Source organism: Globicephala melas, chromosome 1, assembly GCF_963455315.2.
Source record: "Globicephala melas chromosome 1, mGloMel1.2, whole genome shotgun sequence".
Lineage (NCBI taxonomy): Eukaryota > Metazoa > Chordata > Mammalia > Artiodactyla > Delphinidae > Globicephala > Globicephala melas.
Window position 1 is genome coordinate 112,891,437 of NC_083314.1, and position 18,248 is coordinate 112,909,684.

General features: G+C 39.1%; 1 protein-coding gene and 1 long non-coding RNA gene across 11 annotated transcripts in view; one reads left to right on the top strand and one right to left on the bottom strand.

Annotated features, from left to right (window-relative positions):
• COL24A1 (collagen type XXIV alpha 1 chain) overlaps positions 1 to 10,675 on the top strand; it is a 431,901-nt gene extending 421,226 nt beyond the window's left edge. For all 6 annotated transcript variants that reach the window (XM_060303290.1, XM_060303280.1, XM_060303308.1 and 3 more), the window contains 3 exons: positions 3,374 to 3,483; positions 6,067 to 6,282; positions 9,209 to 10,675. In XM_060303290.1, the coding sequence (XP_060159273.1) occupies positions 3,374 to 3,483; positions 6,067 to 6,282; positions 9,209 to 9,355 (473 nt within the window). In that variant the 3' untranslated portion in view covers positions 9,356 to 10,675. The remainder of the gene's footprint in view (positions 1 to 3,373; positions 3,484 to 6,066; positions 6,283 to 9,208) is intronic.
• The window catches only part of LOC132597668 (uncharacterized), a 189,195-nt gene that overhangs the window by 135,234 nt on the left and 35,713 nt on the right, over positions 1 to 18,248 (bottom strand). For 4 of the 5 annotated variants that reach the window (XR_009564872.1, XR_009564871.1, XR_009564870.1 and 1 more), the window contains exons 2-3: positions 2,722 to 2,808; positions 2,005 to 2,078 (exon numbers count right to left, since the gene is read on the bottom strand). This is a non-coding gene — a long non-coding RNA (uncharacterized lncRNA). The remainder of the gene's footprint in view (positions 1 to 2,004; positions 2,079 to 2,721; positions 2,809 to 18,248) is intronic. The other variant, XR_009564869.1, reaches the window with a different exon arrangement.

Sequence of the window (18,248 nt, forward strand, 5' to 3'; positions counted from 1 at the left end):
CTTTGATGATATTCGCAAGAGCGGTTTAGAGGAATGGTAGCAGTTAAAACTGTATCAGGTTTTCAGAGAAAATGGTGGAGCTGGAGAGTTTCCACTCCCATTAATGAAGCAGGTAATTCAATTTGCCTGACGAAACTTTTTGAAAATTAAGTTAAAAGCATCAAATACTGACAAAGTAGTGAGGGACTTTCAAGCCAATATTCTGAAAAAGACAGCAGAGAGATGAACACATACTTAGAGCTACTTTTGCCCTGGGTGTGTTCAGAAACTGAGTAGTGCTTTTGGTCAAAGGTTGGAATCTGAAGTCCACAAAAGGTGGGGACTTAGGCTTTCAAAGGGCTCCACTTTAAGAGTAAAAGTAAACGGAAAGAAAAGATATTCGTACAGATTGCAGCCTAGCTTCACATCGTCAAGATGGCTCAGAAAATCTCAAACTGTGAACTTGGATTAAGATGATTCCAGACTGCTAGTAGCCCCTCATACCTGATAGAAACAAACAAAACTCTTCTATGAAAGATAATATCATCCTAGGGCTCAAATTATTTCCACAAATAATTTTTCAAATATAGTGCCCAGCACACAATCAATGATAACTAAGCACACAAGTTGACAAAACACCACGAATGAGAACTGGCAGAAACAGCAGACAACAGAAGCTGACTCGAAAGAAAAAATAAGAGAGGAAAAATTTGAAATGGAAGGTTTAACGGACAAGGTAAACCTTATTTAGGAACACGGTTTATTCACAATAATAAGAGAGAAGGCAGAATATATGTGTGCAAGTACAGATAGATGGGTAAAGGTCATAAAGGGAGCTTATGTAAGTTTCCTTCAGTTTGCTTTAGTTGTCTCAGTGAAACTGAAAGGTTATCAGTCAAGAATAAGAATGAAGGAAAGGTATAGTTAACTTGAGAGGATAGGAAGAGGTTTCAAATGGTTAACTATGAAAGTGACAGAGGAAATGAACTAGGGAAACATAGTAGTACTGTCTGGCAGCCTTTCAAACATTTAAATTTAAAGTGAGGCCAGTCAGCATAGTTGTGTTTTTCTCTAGGCACATTTAGTTGTGCAGGTACAGGCACCGATTAGGCACAAAACTGGATTTATGCAGGACTGGGATTTTATAAGACAAGCACAATGAAGTGAGGCAGGGCAAGAATGTTAAGGAAGTCTCTAAGGAAATGATCATAGCAAAGGACTGTGGGTTTTAAGCTAGGCAGGAAGAGAAGTGAACACATGATTACGAAGGACAATGAAAAAGTGGTAGCGTCAATGGATAGTAGGTCCTAATGAGATCAAAGAATTATTAGGGTCAGAACACTAGAGGGAATGAGCTGGAATGAGAAAAGAGGTGATATCGTGGAGGAGATCTAGCTGTAGGTAATAACAAAAACTAGGGTATGGCCTTATAAGTTAATGATTAAAGTAAACAGGACAGGAGAAGGGTACAAAAACGTTGGTGGGAGAGAGTTCGAGGCACTGAGAAGTCGGTATTGCAAATATCAACCATGTGGATGTGAAAATCACGAAGAATTAGGTTATAAATAGATTTTCTGAAGTGATAGCTAGAATCATCAAAGAAATAAATTTGGTGATAGCAACAGGAAGAGGTAACAGGTGACATAGTGCAATGACAGCAATTTTACCACGGAGTGTTTTTAGGGAGAAAGTGGGGAGAACGGTCTGAAAGTGGCAACGAGGAGCAAGAAAGATCCCTTCCCCACCCAGGCACAATGCTATAGAGGCTGTGGCAGAACTTGAAAGAGCTGCAGGGGAAGCAGTGTTCTCAGAAGAGAGCCAATTTGGAGTTAGAGCATTTAGGCCTATAAAAGACGTATTATGGTATAGTGCTTTATCTGTAGCTCAGCATACCCTGAAAAAAATACGAAGCCCCTACCAGTTCACCATTGTACAACATAATGCCTGAATTCAAAGCATTCCACCCCATGTAACAATGAGACCTTGCTTGAAGGAAAACGTTTTATAAAGAATATATTCACTCACATAGTAGTAGGAAACTATTTCTTGAAAGAGAAGAGATGATGAATCAAGATATGACTGTAAGCCTGGATCAGATCCTGGTTTAAAAAAAAAAAAAAAACCCAGCTATAATTTCTACAAACTACAAAATGTTCAAATTCTGAGGAAATGGGAAAAAACAGGATGGAGGTGGTATTAGGATCTTTTTCACCCCTTTCTTCCATATATCAATAGATCAGTGATTCTCCAAATACAGTCCGTGGACCAGAATTAGATGCAGATTCTCAAGCCCCATCCCAGATTTAATGATTCAGCAACTCTTGGGATGGAGTCCAGCTATCTGGACTGTCTGTGACAGTCCCCTACTCTTGGAAGTACCAATTCAACAAGTCTTCCCTTTGAAGAATTAGTAGAATAGTAGAGGGGAGAATAGTCGAGGATGTTGTGGAAGTCTAAAATGATACACCAGGTGAAGCCCAGGATGAGCTGGAGGAATCTTTGCTGTGGGATAGGAATGGAACAAACAAGGATTTCTACCTATTATAGAAAATGACATTTTACAAATACTGTTTGATTGTCTTGCCTTTTTAATGCAAGAAGGCAGGGCCATCTCATTCAAAAATTCTTGCCCTTTGCGTTTAGAATAAGGTGCTATTTCAGTATTCTGAGCCTGTTATTCCGGAATTAAGACGCTAGCCCAGTACTTTTCAGTCTGAATATGTCTTGAAGTCTTTTACACACCATTTGATTCTCCTGGGCACTCAATGGAGGCAAAGGTTGGCAGGCTTACACTGGCTGTAGAGATTTCAGTTTTTTCCACTTACAGATCTGAAAAGAAAGCACAAAAATAACCATTTAATTGCACATTTCTCTTCTGGAAACAAAAAAATGTTTATTCCTTTTATTTTAATTATCAATATTACACATAAAGATATGTTTTTCCTCAGGGAGACTGAAGAAGTTGTTTCTGTTTTTTAAATATATATATTCATTTTTAAGCTCTGTAATGACATAGAACAAAAATACACACATATCCTATATTAATTTCAACTTTTCTATTAACTATGTAACTTTAGACAATTCACTTAAAGTTGCTGCGCTTATCTATAGAATGAAGCAACAGATTCAGCCATTCGGTTATTTTTTATTAAAATTATAAAATGCCCTTAAATTGATAGGTACGTGAAAAATACAGTATTTTCAGTATTGGTTTTACATAATGCTTGCAGCTTTCATTCTTTGACTAAATGTAAATATCTTTATAATTTAAGTTTTTTAAAAGGAAAAAGCGTGAAAAAATATATTGAAAGTTATCATGATGATCTGTAAGGATAGTTCAAATATATTTTAGCATGGCATTTAAATATCTTTATGTTTTACAATAAATTAATAGGAAAATACTGGATTGATCCAAATCTTGGATGCCCTTCAGATGCCATTGAGGTTTTCTGCAATTTCAGTGCTGGTGGTCAGACATGTTTATCTCCTGTCTCTGTGACAAAGGTACGTTTTGAATTTAGTACTTGCCCACTATCAGTAAACAGTGATTTTAAAAATTCTTTCATTTTAAATAATTATGAGTTTTATGAATGGAAGCAAGATATTCTCTACCATATATGAGGAAGAAATTTTTTGTTTTTAAAAAATAATCCTGTTAAATCTTGACATTTTGATTATGTATTTTTATGACTGGCTTAGCTTGGCTTACTCTACTGACTATGCTTTTTAAATTCCTTTTAAAAATGTAAAACATATGTTTTTATGCACATGCATTCATTAGAAAACTCCCAAACAGCTGCAGTGTTTGTACTCAGTAATCAGTTACCTTAAGTTTTACTGAAAAAGACATCATCATGATTAAAAGAGGAATTTCACCACAAAGCTTGCTATTTTTGGTGACTGGGCACAAAAAAAAACCTCTCCTAAACATCCACTGGATATTATTTAAAATTTCTTACAAGCATAATTCTATAAACCAAATGTTTAGAATGAATGAAAGTTAGTTTGGTATGTAACACTGGATATTATACCAAGCATTTCTAAACCCTAAAGCTTAGTTCTACCTACAACATGTACTGAAGAAACTAAAACTGCATTTCTTTCTTTTTCTGGTTAAACTACCTTGGCCTTCCCAAGAACTTTTCTCATTGACAAAGAACTGATACACGGACCTATTGTGTGTTTTGTCCACCACAGAAAGGCAGCAGCTAAAATATGCAGTGTGTCAGTCCCTCCCAGCTGCTTATCATTAGACTGCCCTCTCCTCCTAAAACGCTCCCCTTCGTTAACTAGGGTGTTTCACCAGCTCATCTCAATAGCCATTCACCACTGTTTCCCAAAGCAGAGGAGGGGCGGATTCTTATGTTCCTATGGGATCTGTGGAACTAATGAGGAGCAGCATGATCGTCCTGCTTCCAAACTATGCACGATCATCCTCACTCCCCTGGGTTTAGCCCAGGGTTTTTTTTTTTTTTTTTTTTTGCGGTACGTGGGCCTCTCACTGTTGTGGCCTCTCCCGTTGTGGAGCACAGGCTCCGGACACGCAGACTCAGCGGCCACGGCTCACGGGCCTAGCCGCTCCGCGGCATGTGGGATCTTCCTAGACCGGGGCATGAACCCGTGTCCCCTGCATCGGCAGGCGGACTCTCAACCACTGCACCACCAGGGAAGCCCCAGCCCAGGATTTTTATTTGGATTATCGTGGAAGAAAAGGGGAGACTGGTGTGCAAAGAAGACAGGATCAAATGAAGGAGCTGCACTCCAGTTCTTTCCTTGGCTGAATCAATTCTCCCATCTCTCCTATCCATAAATGCAACCTGAGAAAGACTGTGCAGGTAGTGGAAAGAACAGCAGACTTGCAATCTGGAACCTGGATTCTAATTTCTTTTCCCCTACAAACCTGGGGAATGATGCTGTGAGCCACCAGAGAGCCCACTCTGTGCCAGGTGCTGTGCTAGCTAAATGACAGTGGGCACCTCACATCCTCATAACAACCCTGTCACGTCGGGGTTATACCAGCTTTACCAACAAAGAAACTAAAGCTCAGAAAGGCTACATACGTCACAGGTTTGTGGTTCTCATCTGCAAAATGAAGGAATTTGAATTACTTCAGCTCTAATATTCCTCATGATGATCCTTCCATGTTTTCATCTTTATACTCTTCCTTTGCCTTTCCTTTCTTTCCCTGAAGTTTTGCTTTTTTGTTGTCATTTTATTTTTTTTCCTTCTCTGTTACCTCATAACTGATATTTCTCTGATTTTGTGTTTGGAGATTAACATAAATTCCTCAGTAGGAACTACTTCTATTCATTTATGTTATGACCATTCCCATGCTTGAATAATGCTAAAATAATAATGATGGTGATGATGATGATGTCTAAAGCTATAGAAAAATCTGTTTCCTTGTTCAAGCCTAGAAAACGTGCAGTCATACTTCCTTGCTCCAGTGTTGCCCTATATCGTTCACTTTATTAGTAAATACTTGCTCACGCATTCATTCATTCATGCAATAAACATTTGCTGATGACTCACTGTATGACTGGAACTGCATTAGGGGCTGGCAACACAAAGACTAAGATTCTGTCTTTGTCTGTAAAGGCTCTCATAGTTAAAATTAATCAATTTATTAATACAACTTTTAACTTATCTTTGGAAACTCAAAAATAAATCTTCAAATGAAAGTATAGACAGAATTTCAGATTTTTATGAAAAAATTTTAAGCAATAATCAACAACAAATTATTAATGCATCTTAAATAACATTATGCAAAGTATCTCCTTTTTTTTTGTTGTTCATATCTAGTAGCCTAGTAGTATGCTAAAGCCAGCTCATACTGCTCAGGAGAGCCTATTATTAATGTCTCTTGTGAACTCCATGTTTAATGACACTACCTTGATAGCCTAAAACCAGCCATGGTGGGAGTATTTACAACTCCCACCATAGGGGTGGAAATCAGAAAATGCTATAAATCAGGGATTCCCCCCTGCCCCACCCCTGGCCTGTCAAAGACTTTCTTCAGGTTTCCCCAAACTGTAAGGCTTTCAATTGCCATATCTTATAACTTGCATATTGTTTCAATGACATTAGTTGGAGTTTGGAGTTGGAAAAGTCCAGATGAACTTCCTTCATTTACTGAGCTCAGAAGCCACCCATATCATCACCATTCATTGTCTAAACACTCCAGTGTGGACAAGTGCTCAGACAAGTGGCTCAGGATTGACTATTGGTTTCAAGGGATGGAACAGCCAGATTTTCGAAGAAAACACTCTACTTGAACCTAAAGTGCTTTCAGATGACTGCAAGGTAAGGGAATGGCACTTTTAGAATTGTTCAATATAACTAACGTAAAATTGATAAAACTATATAAAATTAATATAATGAGTAAGACTTTAATTGCAAACCACAGATACAGAAGGGTAGTAAGTTTTAACGTGCCTGATGTGTAATAACCGTACATTTTTCAGAGTCAATTATTTGCTTATATCATATCAACTTTTGTCACACCCATTGTTCATCCATGAAGTTTTATATGCAAAACAGGTGTTAATACATAAATTTAATTTTTATTCCCCATATGAAATAATTATATCATAGATCGATGGATGGATGGATAGATAGACAGATGGCAGATAGGGCATATAGACAAATGATTTCTTTCCTATATTTTTAGCACTATGATTCTGCATCTCATTACATCATGGAAGGCAGGTTATAGAGGCAAGTCAGCTTTATTTCATTTTGTCAATCCCTATACCTGATACCAAATAATGGGCATAATGGCAGATTGACTGACCCTACAAATCTGTATTTGAATCACAGCCCATTTTTCCTATTAAAATTAAATAATAGTGAAGAGTCTATAATTTTAAAACATTACGTTGTGGAGTAGGTGTCGCAAACTATAATCCACAGACCAAATCTAGCCCAGCACTCGTCTTCGTACATATATGCTACTGGAACACAGCCACACTCATTCGTTTGTTTATTATCTAGGGCTGTTATCACACTACAATGGCTGAGTTGAGCAAGTGTGACAGAGACTGTATGGCCCACAAAACCTAAAACATTTATTATCTAACCCTTTACAGAAGAGTTTGCTGACTCCTGTTATATAGTGTAGGGTTGTCCACTTTACATACATCCTAATTTCTTTAAGTAGCTCGGTTTCCTGTTCTGGTGTACTATGAAGCCCATGATTTAGGATCTCTTACCATTTCTAGGGTGCTTTACTTTTTCACATTTCATTTTCAGATAAACAGCTCTTGGGTATTTGAAAAATCATAAGCAAACAGAAGTATACAGCTCACTCTCTATAGGTGAAGAGATCAGTATTACCAACAAATTAATTTAACTTTCACAATTTTGTCCTGAAACTTTTAGTGACTCACTACTATCTCTGAAACACAATCAAAACTCATCAGCTCTTTATTCAGCAGTTAGAATAGTCAGGCCCCAAACCTACCTTTCTACCTTTCACTGACTGTGTACCCTAAAGTGTGGTCCACCTGATCTATTTATAATAATAATAACAAAAACAACAATTCCTACTACTAATTATTGGAGACTTATTAGATGACAGGTACCATGTACTGCATACATTATTTAATTATAACAGCTTTGTGAAGAAGTTCCTATTAGTATCATTTTATAGGTAAGAAAGTGAAGGCACAGAGGTTAAGTAACTTGTTCAAGGTCATACAGCTAATTAGCAGAGGAGCAAGAAATCAACCCCAGGTGTGTACAGTTCCAAAGTCAATGCCATGCTACACTGCTAGGGACTTTTAACTGAAGACTCATTTAATCCACACAATACTGTGAGGTAGGTTTTTATTCTTCCCATTTTATATGTGAAGAGAATAGCTCTACTTGGGTTTCTATCAAAATCTGTTCCAAGTCAAAATCTGTGCACTTAAACCCCATGCTAGGCTTATTTTCACAACCACATTCTACTTTTCCAACTTTTTGTTTTTTTCTATTCAGGTCATTCCCTTTCTCTGAAGTGCCGTTCTCTACCCCTCTAACCAAGTGGAAATTGTAGGTAAACTTTAAGGCCCATCTTAAATTCTGAATTCACAAAGCTTTCCCTGACACTTCCAGTTGGAAATGAGGGACTTAGCACTCATTGTCAACATTATTTATGTTGCATTTATCATATACAGTCTTATATTATGGCTGTTTCTCCTCTCCCCAACTAAATTTATAAGTTGCTAGAATTCAGAAGCCAGAACTAATTTATTCATCTTTATATTTTCCAAGCACTGTAAGGAAATGAAGGATTACATCTTATTCAACTGTGCCAAATGTACTTAGTGTTCAACACATATTGTTTGAGATTTAATGAAGTTAATCTGACAGTGTCTTACACAGGGAACTCTATTCTAGTTATTATACCAAGCTTGTGACTTTGGTAATTTATCTTCTGTGAGCTTCAATTGCCTTAACATAAAATGGAATTTATAGTTTAGATAATTTCTAAAGCTCCTTCAAACTTTAAAATTTATACCATGATAATTCTGTGAATGAGTAAATGAATAAACTCCTGTTTAAAAAGCTTCACAAAACTAGTCAACTGTGTTTCTCTATTTTGTCTTCTTGAATCTTAATCATGTAACAGTTTTTGATCCATAACAGAATTTACCAGAAACAAAAGAGCATACAGTAATAAAGAGAAACAGAAAGGCCTAGAAGGAAAGGAAGAGAGGAATGAAAGAAACTATATAAACAGTAACCACAGAATGGAAAAAAAGAAACCTAAAAGATGATTCAATGTAATTATAATTTACTTCTACTGAAGTGATTCTGCTTATTTCCTGCCTAAAGTACAGAGAGGTTGAGCTAGCTCATTCCCTTTCATCCAAGAAAAATGCCCATCCTGAAACATCACTCCCAAATAAAGGAACACAAAACAGATGGGTATTACTCATATTAGGAATAGTGCAGTTTTTAAATTCATATCTGGTCCAATGATCCACAGACAACAGAAGCAGAAACCCTCAAAAGAAAAATCAGAACACACAATGCCATTTAGAGAAAGGAATAAGCACATATTTTCAATTATTCATAGTAATTGTTACCGTTTTTTGAGCATTTACTCTGTGCCAGGCATTGTTCTAGGCACTTTCTGTTCATTATTTCTAATCCTTAAAATAAGTCTACATTGTCTATGAAGGACACTGTCTGCTGCTAATGAAACAATTACAGATTAAAGCATTTCATTCTTATTTTACAGATTCAAGATGGCAGCTGGCATAAAGCAAAATTCCTTTTTCACACCCAGGACCCTAATCAACTTCCAGTAATTGAAGTACAAAAACTTCCTCATCTCAAAACTGAACGGAAGTACTACATTGAAAGCAGTTCTGTATGCTTTCTCTAAAGTCTCTGAATTAGTTCAGAATTCATGCTGTTGGCCAGGTAATTGCTGCAGAGGGAAAAATATAGACAGAAAGGTACTATTGGATATTATGAAATGCATGGAATAAAGCATTGGCTAAATCTTAAAGAATCTCAGGAAGAAAAGACTTCCTCCTAAGAAGGAGACGAGGCATTTTTTAAAGGACTATAAGTATTTAATTCTTTAAAAAATTATATTGATCTGAGCTTTCTTAGAGAATTCCCTAGAACTGAACATTTATAAACATGGAATTCTTCAGGATATTCTATATTTTTTGACTGTCTGAGAGCAAAGTACCCATTAGACAGCTGGAGACGCAAAGCACTATGGAGCAATACTGGCTAATGCTCCCAAACGTGCGATGCTTCTGTCTAAAAATTGCAAGCCACAGTCTGATATGTCTTATTTTCCCAAATACTAAGCTGTATTCAGGTCCCCAGTGGGCATATACATCTTAGCCGGTGATACACTACCTCTTACATGTTGCCTTTTTGTGTTGCTTGATGCTCTTTCTAAAACAAGGTGCTTGTGGCTTTCATAGACTATTTCTTTATTCGTCTTTGTCATTCTTTAAGAGTGTATGTACTGGTTACATCAAGATATATTTTGGTTGTTAGTACTTATTTTAATTTGTTTGGTCACATACTTAATAATAACAAGTAAAACATTATTTATGTGAAGTCCTTGTTTTATTTTAAAATTCTCTTTGTGGATATTAGAATCAAAGCCAGCACACTGTAACCGGTGCTTAAGCACAAGAGAATTGGGAGGGTTTTTTTTAACTGTTTTATTTTTAAATTGCTGTAAAAAATTGTAGGCCAGCTACATCCAGTAGTAGGTTTGGGTTAGAGTTTAGGGGTTGTGATATACTATTTTTAAAAATCCATGATCATCTGGGATGATATTTTGTGTATATATATTTTGTAAAGTTCTAATTAATTCAGCAAATCTTTTGAAATTGCTGATGTTTTAAATTATAAAAACTTTATATTTCTGCTTCATAGAAATTACATGTTTTTGTAATTATTCATTGATTTTCTTTCACTGTTCTTAAATTTAATGTGTTGGGACCTAAAAGAATTCAATTTACCAGTCTTTAAAGTAACATTCAGGAAAACAAAAACAGTCCTTTGCTATTTAAAATAGGCTCAGCAAGTTCAGACTTTCCTTGTTGTCAGAGAAGTGTTGTTAGTTAAGTATTAAAAGAAAAATATTATACCTTTTGGTATATAGAAAAGCATGTACATCCATTATAAACATACTATTAGCCACAGCAAACCACGCTTGCCTATCTATATTAAAAATGTGCTTTAAAATCTTTTTTGGTGGTATTTGTTTGTTTTTCTTTTTTTACCATATCCTTTTATTATATATGATAGCCCTTCTGGCATAGACCTTCTGTACTATATATATTACATTACCAGAAAGTACCTATTGCATACCTATAAAAGGATTATAGGGCCTATTTCCTACTTGTACAAAATGAGGTCATGGCACAGAAATAAACTCTCTCATATATGGTCAACTGATTTCCAACAAGGGTGCCAAGACCATTCAGTGGAAAAAGTACAGTTTTTTCAACAAATAGTTCTGGGAAAACTGGATATCCACATGCAAAAGAATGAAGTTGGACCCTTATCTTACATCATACACAAAAACTGACTCAAAATGATGAAAACTATTACTGTAACCCACATTTGGAATAATATCAAAAATTTAAAAAAACACTTAAAATGGATCGAAGTCCTAAATGTAAGAGATAAAACTCTTAAAAGAAAACTTAGGTGAAAGGCTTCATGACATTAGATTTGGCAATGATTTCTTGGAGCTGACACCAAAAGGACATTCAACAAATAAAAACAATAAATTGGACTACAGCAAAATTTAAAACTTCTGTGCATCAAAGGGACACTATCAAGAGAGTGAAAAGACATCACACTGAATGGGAGAAAATATTTGCATATTTTATGTTCGATAAGGGATTAATATCCAAAATATATGAAGAACTCTTAAAACCCCACACAAAAAACAAAAAAAAACCCCAAGCAACCCAATTTAAAAATGGGCAAGGGACTTCCCTGGTGGTCCTTCCCTGGTGGTCCCACAGGTAAGACTCCACGCTCCCAATGCAGGGGGCCTGGGTTCAATACCTGGTCAGGGAACTAGATCCCACATACATGCCACAACTAAGAGTCCGCATGCTGCAACGAAGATCCCGTGTGCCACAACTAAGACCCGGTGCAGCCAAAATTATAAATAAATAAATAAAAATGGGCAAAAGACTTAACAGACATTTCTCTGAAGAAGATATACAATGGCCAACAAATGAAAAGATGCTCAACATCACTAGTCATTAGGTACAAATCAAAACCATAGTTAGATACCACTTTGTACCCATTAAGACGGCTATTACCATCCCCCCCAAAAGAGGAAAATAACAAGTGCTGGTGAAGATATGGAGAAATTGGAACCCTTATACATTGCTGGTGGGAATGTATTATGGTATAGCCACTGTGGAAAATAGTTTGGCAGCTCCTCAAAAGTTAAAGATAGAATTACCATATATGACCCAGTAAGTCTACTTCACATATATACCCAAAAGAATTGAAAGAAGGGACTCAAACAGATACTTGTATACCAGTGTTCACAGAGGTATTATTCAGAAGAGCCAAAAGGTAGAAACAACCCCAATGTGCATCAACAGATGATATGATAAAATATGGTAGGTACATACAGTGGACTATTATTCAACCTTAAAAAGGAATGAAATTCTGATATATGCTCCAACATTGATGTACCTTGAAAACGTTATGCTATGTGAAATAAGCCAGACCAAAAGGGAAAATACTGTATGATTCCACTTATAGGAAGTACCAAGAACAGACAAATTCATAAACCAAAAATACAATAGAGGTTACCAGAGGCTGAGTGGGGTAGGAATGAGGAATTGTTTTTTAATGAATATAGAGTTTCTGTTTGGAATGATTACAAAGTTCTGGAGATGGGTGGTAATGATGGTTGCACATCAATTTGAATACGCTTACTGCAACTGAATTGTACACTTAAAATGATTAAAATGACCAATTTTATGCTGTATACTTTACCACAATTTTTTAAATGGAGCTATGGCAAAGATGTCTGATTTCCTGCTTGAGAAACACAAATGTTTTTTAAAAGGAGCCAAGACTGATTCTAAATGAAAGAACCCATAGTTTATACTCTAGTTTCAGTTCATATGCTGTACCTTCTGTTTACCCTCCCCCCCAAAAAAAACTTACATCACAGACATAAATGAATTTCCTAGGTATCCTAGGTATCATTTAGGAAATATATATAAAACAGAAATTCCTTACTTTGTGTTTGTTTTGTTCCTGAAATATTAAATTTAAAGCAAATTTTAATCAACTTATTTATATGCAGTATAGTCTGGTGTTTTAAGAGTACTCTGAGGGTAAGCTATGTGACTTTGCGTGTATTATATATTCTTCATTGCCCCAGTTTCTTCACTGTAAAATGGGGACAATAAAAGTAAAAATCTATATTAGTTAGGGGTTCTCCAGAGAAATAGAAACAGTAGGAGAGATAGGCAAATGACAGATGAGAGATGACTAGACAGATATAAAGATATAGATTTAATATATATAATATACATATAACATTACATAATAAAACATGTTTTAAATATATACTATATTTAATATGAATATATTAAATACTTAAATTGTAATTAAAACTATATTAAAGTTAATATATTAATAATATATTAATTATATATATTATATGGAGATTTATTATGATGAATTGGCTCACATGATTCTGGAAGCTGAGATGTCCCACAACCTGCAAGCTAGAAACCCAGGAAAGCCAGTGGGGTAATGCATTTAAGTCTGAAGGGCTGAGAACCAATGGTTTAAAACCCAGTCTGGGGGCTACAGAAGATGAGATGTCCCAACTCAAGCATGAAGACAGAAAGCAAAGAGGGGCAAATTCCTCCTTCCTTTGCCATTTCTACTCAGGCCCTCCACGGACTGGGTAATGCCCACACACATGGAGGCAGCATTTTACTTTACCAAATCTACTGGTTGAAATCCTACTCCCATCCAGAAACACCCTGTCAGACACACCCAGAAATAAATTTTAACCTGGTCACCCTGTGACCAGTCAAACTGACACATAAAATGAACCATCACACTACCTTACCTGGAATGAAACAGAAATGTAGTTCTTTCTGTAGGAAGCAAAAAGGTGGTTTTCTCATTTGGTAACTTTGCAATAAGCAAAGAGAGCGAATGCCACTAATGGCAAAGAAATGATTTGAGCAGTAGGAACACGTGTTTGGAAGCAGGCACTCTGGCAAACCTCACTTTCTGACCAAAATGTATGAGTTTGGCCCTCTCACACAAGACTAGCAGTTTCAAAAATAAGTGTTAAGCTAAGCCTTCAATGTATAGTGCTCTGTCCTATTAAAGCATAACTTTTCACTCTGACCTACACAGTAATTGGCTATGGTAAGTAAGTACGATGAAGTCATTGTCACCTAAGTCTAGGTACACAATTACGCAATCTGTGTGCTTTGGATTCAGAGTCCTGGTATAATTCAAAGCCAGATTAGACAAATGGCACCTCTGTAGAGAAGAGCAACTGGCAGGGAGTCCGAACTATCATCTTGGCTGTACCTAGCGGGGAAATTTTAGGACTGCACACAAGTACAAAAAATAATCTGACAATCCACTAAAAATAATTTGATTTTGCTGGGTATCTAGTTCAGGACAAATTTAGAGTTGGAATCAAGAAAACTTCTCACTTCTTGAAGCAAACACTGGAAATCCAGTTTCATGAAAAAGACATTCTTCATTAAGGGATAAAGATCTCCCTCATCCATTAGAAAAGAAAAAACTTTAGGAGCTCAAGATGGTGGAGTAGTAGGACGGGGAACTCACCTCCTCCCACAAATACATCAAAAATACATCTACAAAGGTAACAATTCTCAAAGAACACCTAGTGAACACGAGCAGAAGACCTCAAACACCTGAAAGGACAAGAAAGAGCTCCAGGTAACTGGGAAGGACAAAAGGAAAAAAAAAAAAAAAGAGGAAGCGAGATGGGACCTGTGCCCCTGGGAGGGAGCTGAAAGGAGAGAAGTTCCCACACCCTGGGAAGGCCCCTCACCAGCGGGGAGATCAGCCACGACAGAAAAGAAACTTCAGAGGCTCAGAGGAGGCCGCAACAACCAGTTTGTGGTAGGCAGAAGAAAGAGAGACCTACAGACCTACACAGACAAGTCCGTGCCACTGCCCTGAACGCCCCAGTGTGAGACGCGCAGCTGCTAGTATGGGCGGGGGCGGGTGCTGGAACTCGGGATTTAGAGGATAGACACGGGGAGAGGCTGGCTGCTGGCTGCGCTGAGACAGCCTGAAGGGTCTGGAGTGTGGTACAGCCGCAACTGGGAGTGTTCACGTAAGAAGCACAGGCCTGCCACAGAAGCAAAGCGCCATTGTTAAGTGGCATGCAAAGGGCGGGGCGGGGCTGCCATTACAGCCTCCTTCTCTATGCGCTGGCTCCCGCCTCCGTGGGCTACAAGGGAGTGCACCCCAGCCACCACCTCAGCCGGCTCCCACGCCACGCGCTGCCTCAGCAGGCCCTGGGAGCAGACACCAGCAGGTTCCCCATATGCAGACGTGAAGCTGAAACTAGAGCTGAGCCATGCAACTTAGGATGCAGCGCTGAAATCTCTTCCTGTGGCTGCATGAGCCATGGATTTACACCTCTGCCGCCAGCTTTGTAAATTCAGCACCTGTGAGACACCTGAACAGACAATGGGTGCTCCCGCAGCTGGGACAGGTCTGGCCTTCACAGCTGTGGGCTCTGTGGGCATGTGCACACGGGGCTGGGCCAGGCCAGGGTCTCAAGCTGCCTCCATAGCTCCCAGAGCAGGTCCAGGTGCACAACTACTGCAGTCCTGGGACCTGACTTCAGTGGATCTGTGCTGGTGGCCTTGTGAAAACAATGCCTGAAAGACACCAGGGCTGATTGCCAGAATTTCCACAGTTGAGGCAGGGCCAATGGCAGTCCAACAACAGTGTCCTCTGTGAGCCCACACAATAGGTGAAAGGTGACACAGCAGAGGATACTCACTGGTGAACAGCTCTGGCGGAGGAATACTCAGCAGCTTCTCTTAGTGGGAGTACTCTAATCCCACCTACCTCACACTGCAGATCAGAAACACAGCTCAGAAATGTATCTGGGGGCTTCTACTCCAACAACTAGGGAGCAGACCCTGCCCCTGACAGGGCAGTGACAACCATAGAGCCAACAGGAGGTCCCACTCAATATCCAGTGCAGGCTCTAGTCATCACAACGCCAGTCACACCTCTTATCCAGGGGATAACGACCAGCACACACTGAGGAAAGAGGCAGCAGCATCCATACGAAAGACAGTCCTCACACACAAAACAATAGTAAACCCACACAGGCTACACAGGGACGATGCCACATAAAACAGCCCTCCAAGACCACAGCAGATAAGTGTTTCTCCTCAACTCATAGTGCAAGAGAAATATAAATATTTATATCCTTCTAAGAAGCAGATGGACCACTCCCAATTAAAAGATCAAGAGAATTCCCCTGAAAGAACAATGAAACAGACCTCTTCAGTCTAACAGATGCAGAGTTCAAAAAGGAGATAATGAAAATACTGAAGGAATTAAGAAAGGCCATCAACAGAAATGCAGATTACTGTAAAAAGTAACTAGAAGCTATAAGGTGGAGCCAAGAAAAATTATAAAATTCATTTGCAGAGACGAAAACTAAACTAAAGGCAATGAATAGCAGAATGAATAATGCAGAACAAATAAGTGACATGGAAGACAGAACAATGGAAATCACCCAATGAGAATGGCAGAAAGAAACCCAAACAAACAAACAAAAAAAAGAATATGAGAAACCTATGGGATAATATAAAGCATGCCAGTCAACACATAATAGGGATCCTAGAAGTAGAAGAAAGAGAAAAAGGGACTGAAGATATATTTGAAGAAACTATGGCTAAAACTTCCCAAATCTAGGGCTTCCCTGGTGGCGCAGTGGTTGAGAGTCTGCCTGCCGATGCAGGGGACGCAGGTTCGTGCCCCGTTCCGGGAGGATCCCGTGAGCCATGGCCACTGAGCCTGCGCGTCTGGAGCCTGTGCTCCGCAACAGGAGAGGCCACAACAGTGAAAGGCCCACATACTGGAAAAAAAAAAAAAAAAAAACTTCCCAAATCTAAAGAAAGAAACAGATATCCAGGTACAGGAAGCACAGAGGGTTCCAAACAAGATAAACCCAAACAGACCTACATCAAGACATACCATAATTTAAATGGCAAACATTAAAGGACAGCAATCCAGATGGTGAAAGAGTAGGGCATGGAGCTCATCTCCTCCTGCAAATACATCAAAAATACATCAACATGTGGAACAATTCACAAAGAACACCTACTGAACACTGGCAGAAGACCTCAGACTTCTAAAAGGGCAAAGAAATCTCCATGTAACTGGGAAGGACAAAAGCAAAGCAAAAAAAAGAGAAAGGAATCAAGACAGGACTTGTACCCTAGGGAGGGAGCTATGAAAGAGGAAAGGTTCCTGCACCCTGGGAGGTCCCCTCACTGGCAGGGAGATGAGCCTGGACAGTGGGGGAGCTTCAGAGCCTTGGAGGAGAATGCAGCAAGACAAAACAGAAGACAAAACAGAGAGTGACCTGCACAGATGACTGGTACCAACGCCCTGAACTCCCCAGCCTGAGATGCTTGTCCACTGGTGTGGGTGGGGGCTGGATACTAAAGCTTGGGCTTCAGAGATCAGAAGAGGGGAGAGGACTGGGGTTGGCTGCGTGGAGACAGCCTGAAGGGGCTAGACTGTGGCAACTGGGGGTGTATGCGGAAGAAGCCTAAGCCAAACAGAGAGGCAAGGCGCCATTGTTGGGGGGCACAGGAGAGGGGCGGGACCGCCATAGGAGGTTCTATCCCTGCGTGTGCTCTCAGGCAAAAGGACACTACCAACACCAACGTGAGCTCTGGGGGTGGGCATGAGCTAACACTGCCATCGCAGGCTCCAGAGACAGAAGCAGGCCACTGCCGCTTCTGAGAGAACCAGGAGCAGGCACCATTCGCTGCCCCCACCATCCTGGGAGCACCCACGGGCTGCTGCTGAAAGACACACAAACAGGCGCCAATTGCTGCCCCTGCCCAGCACGGGCCCTGGGAGCTCGCACTACCCGCTGCCGCCACCGAGAGACCCAAGAGCAGGTGCCAATCGCTGCCCCCATTGGCACGGGTCCCTGGCCGTTATCAAGGGGATAACAGCCAGCACACGGTGAAGAAAGAGGCAGCAAGCATCCATAATAAAAGCAGCCAAAGATATTAAACCCACACAAGCTATGCAGGGACACCTCCACATATACACAGCCTTCCAAGACTACGGTAGATAATTGTTTCTCCTAAACTCACAGAGGAAAAGAAATGTAAGTAAAATGGAGAAGCAGAGGAACCACTCCCAGTTAAAAGACTTAGAGAATTTCCCTGAAGGAACAAACAATGAAACAGACCTCTTCATTCAAACAGACAGAGTTCAAAAAGGAGGTAATGAAAATACTGAAGGAATTAAGAAAGGCTATTGACAAAAATGCAGATTACTGTAAAAAGTAACTAGAACCTATAAGGAGGAGCCAAGAAAACACAGAATTCATCTGCCAAGATGAAAGCTGAGATGACAACAGTGAATAACAGAATAAATAATGCAAAAGAACAAATAAGTGATCGGAAAGATAGAATAATGGAAGTCACCAGATCAGAACAGTAGACAGAAAGCCAAATGAAAAAAAAAATGAAAGCAACATA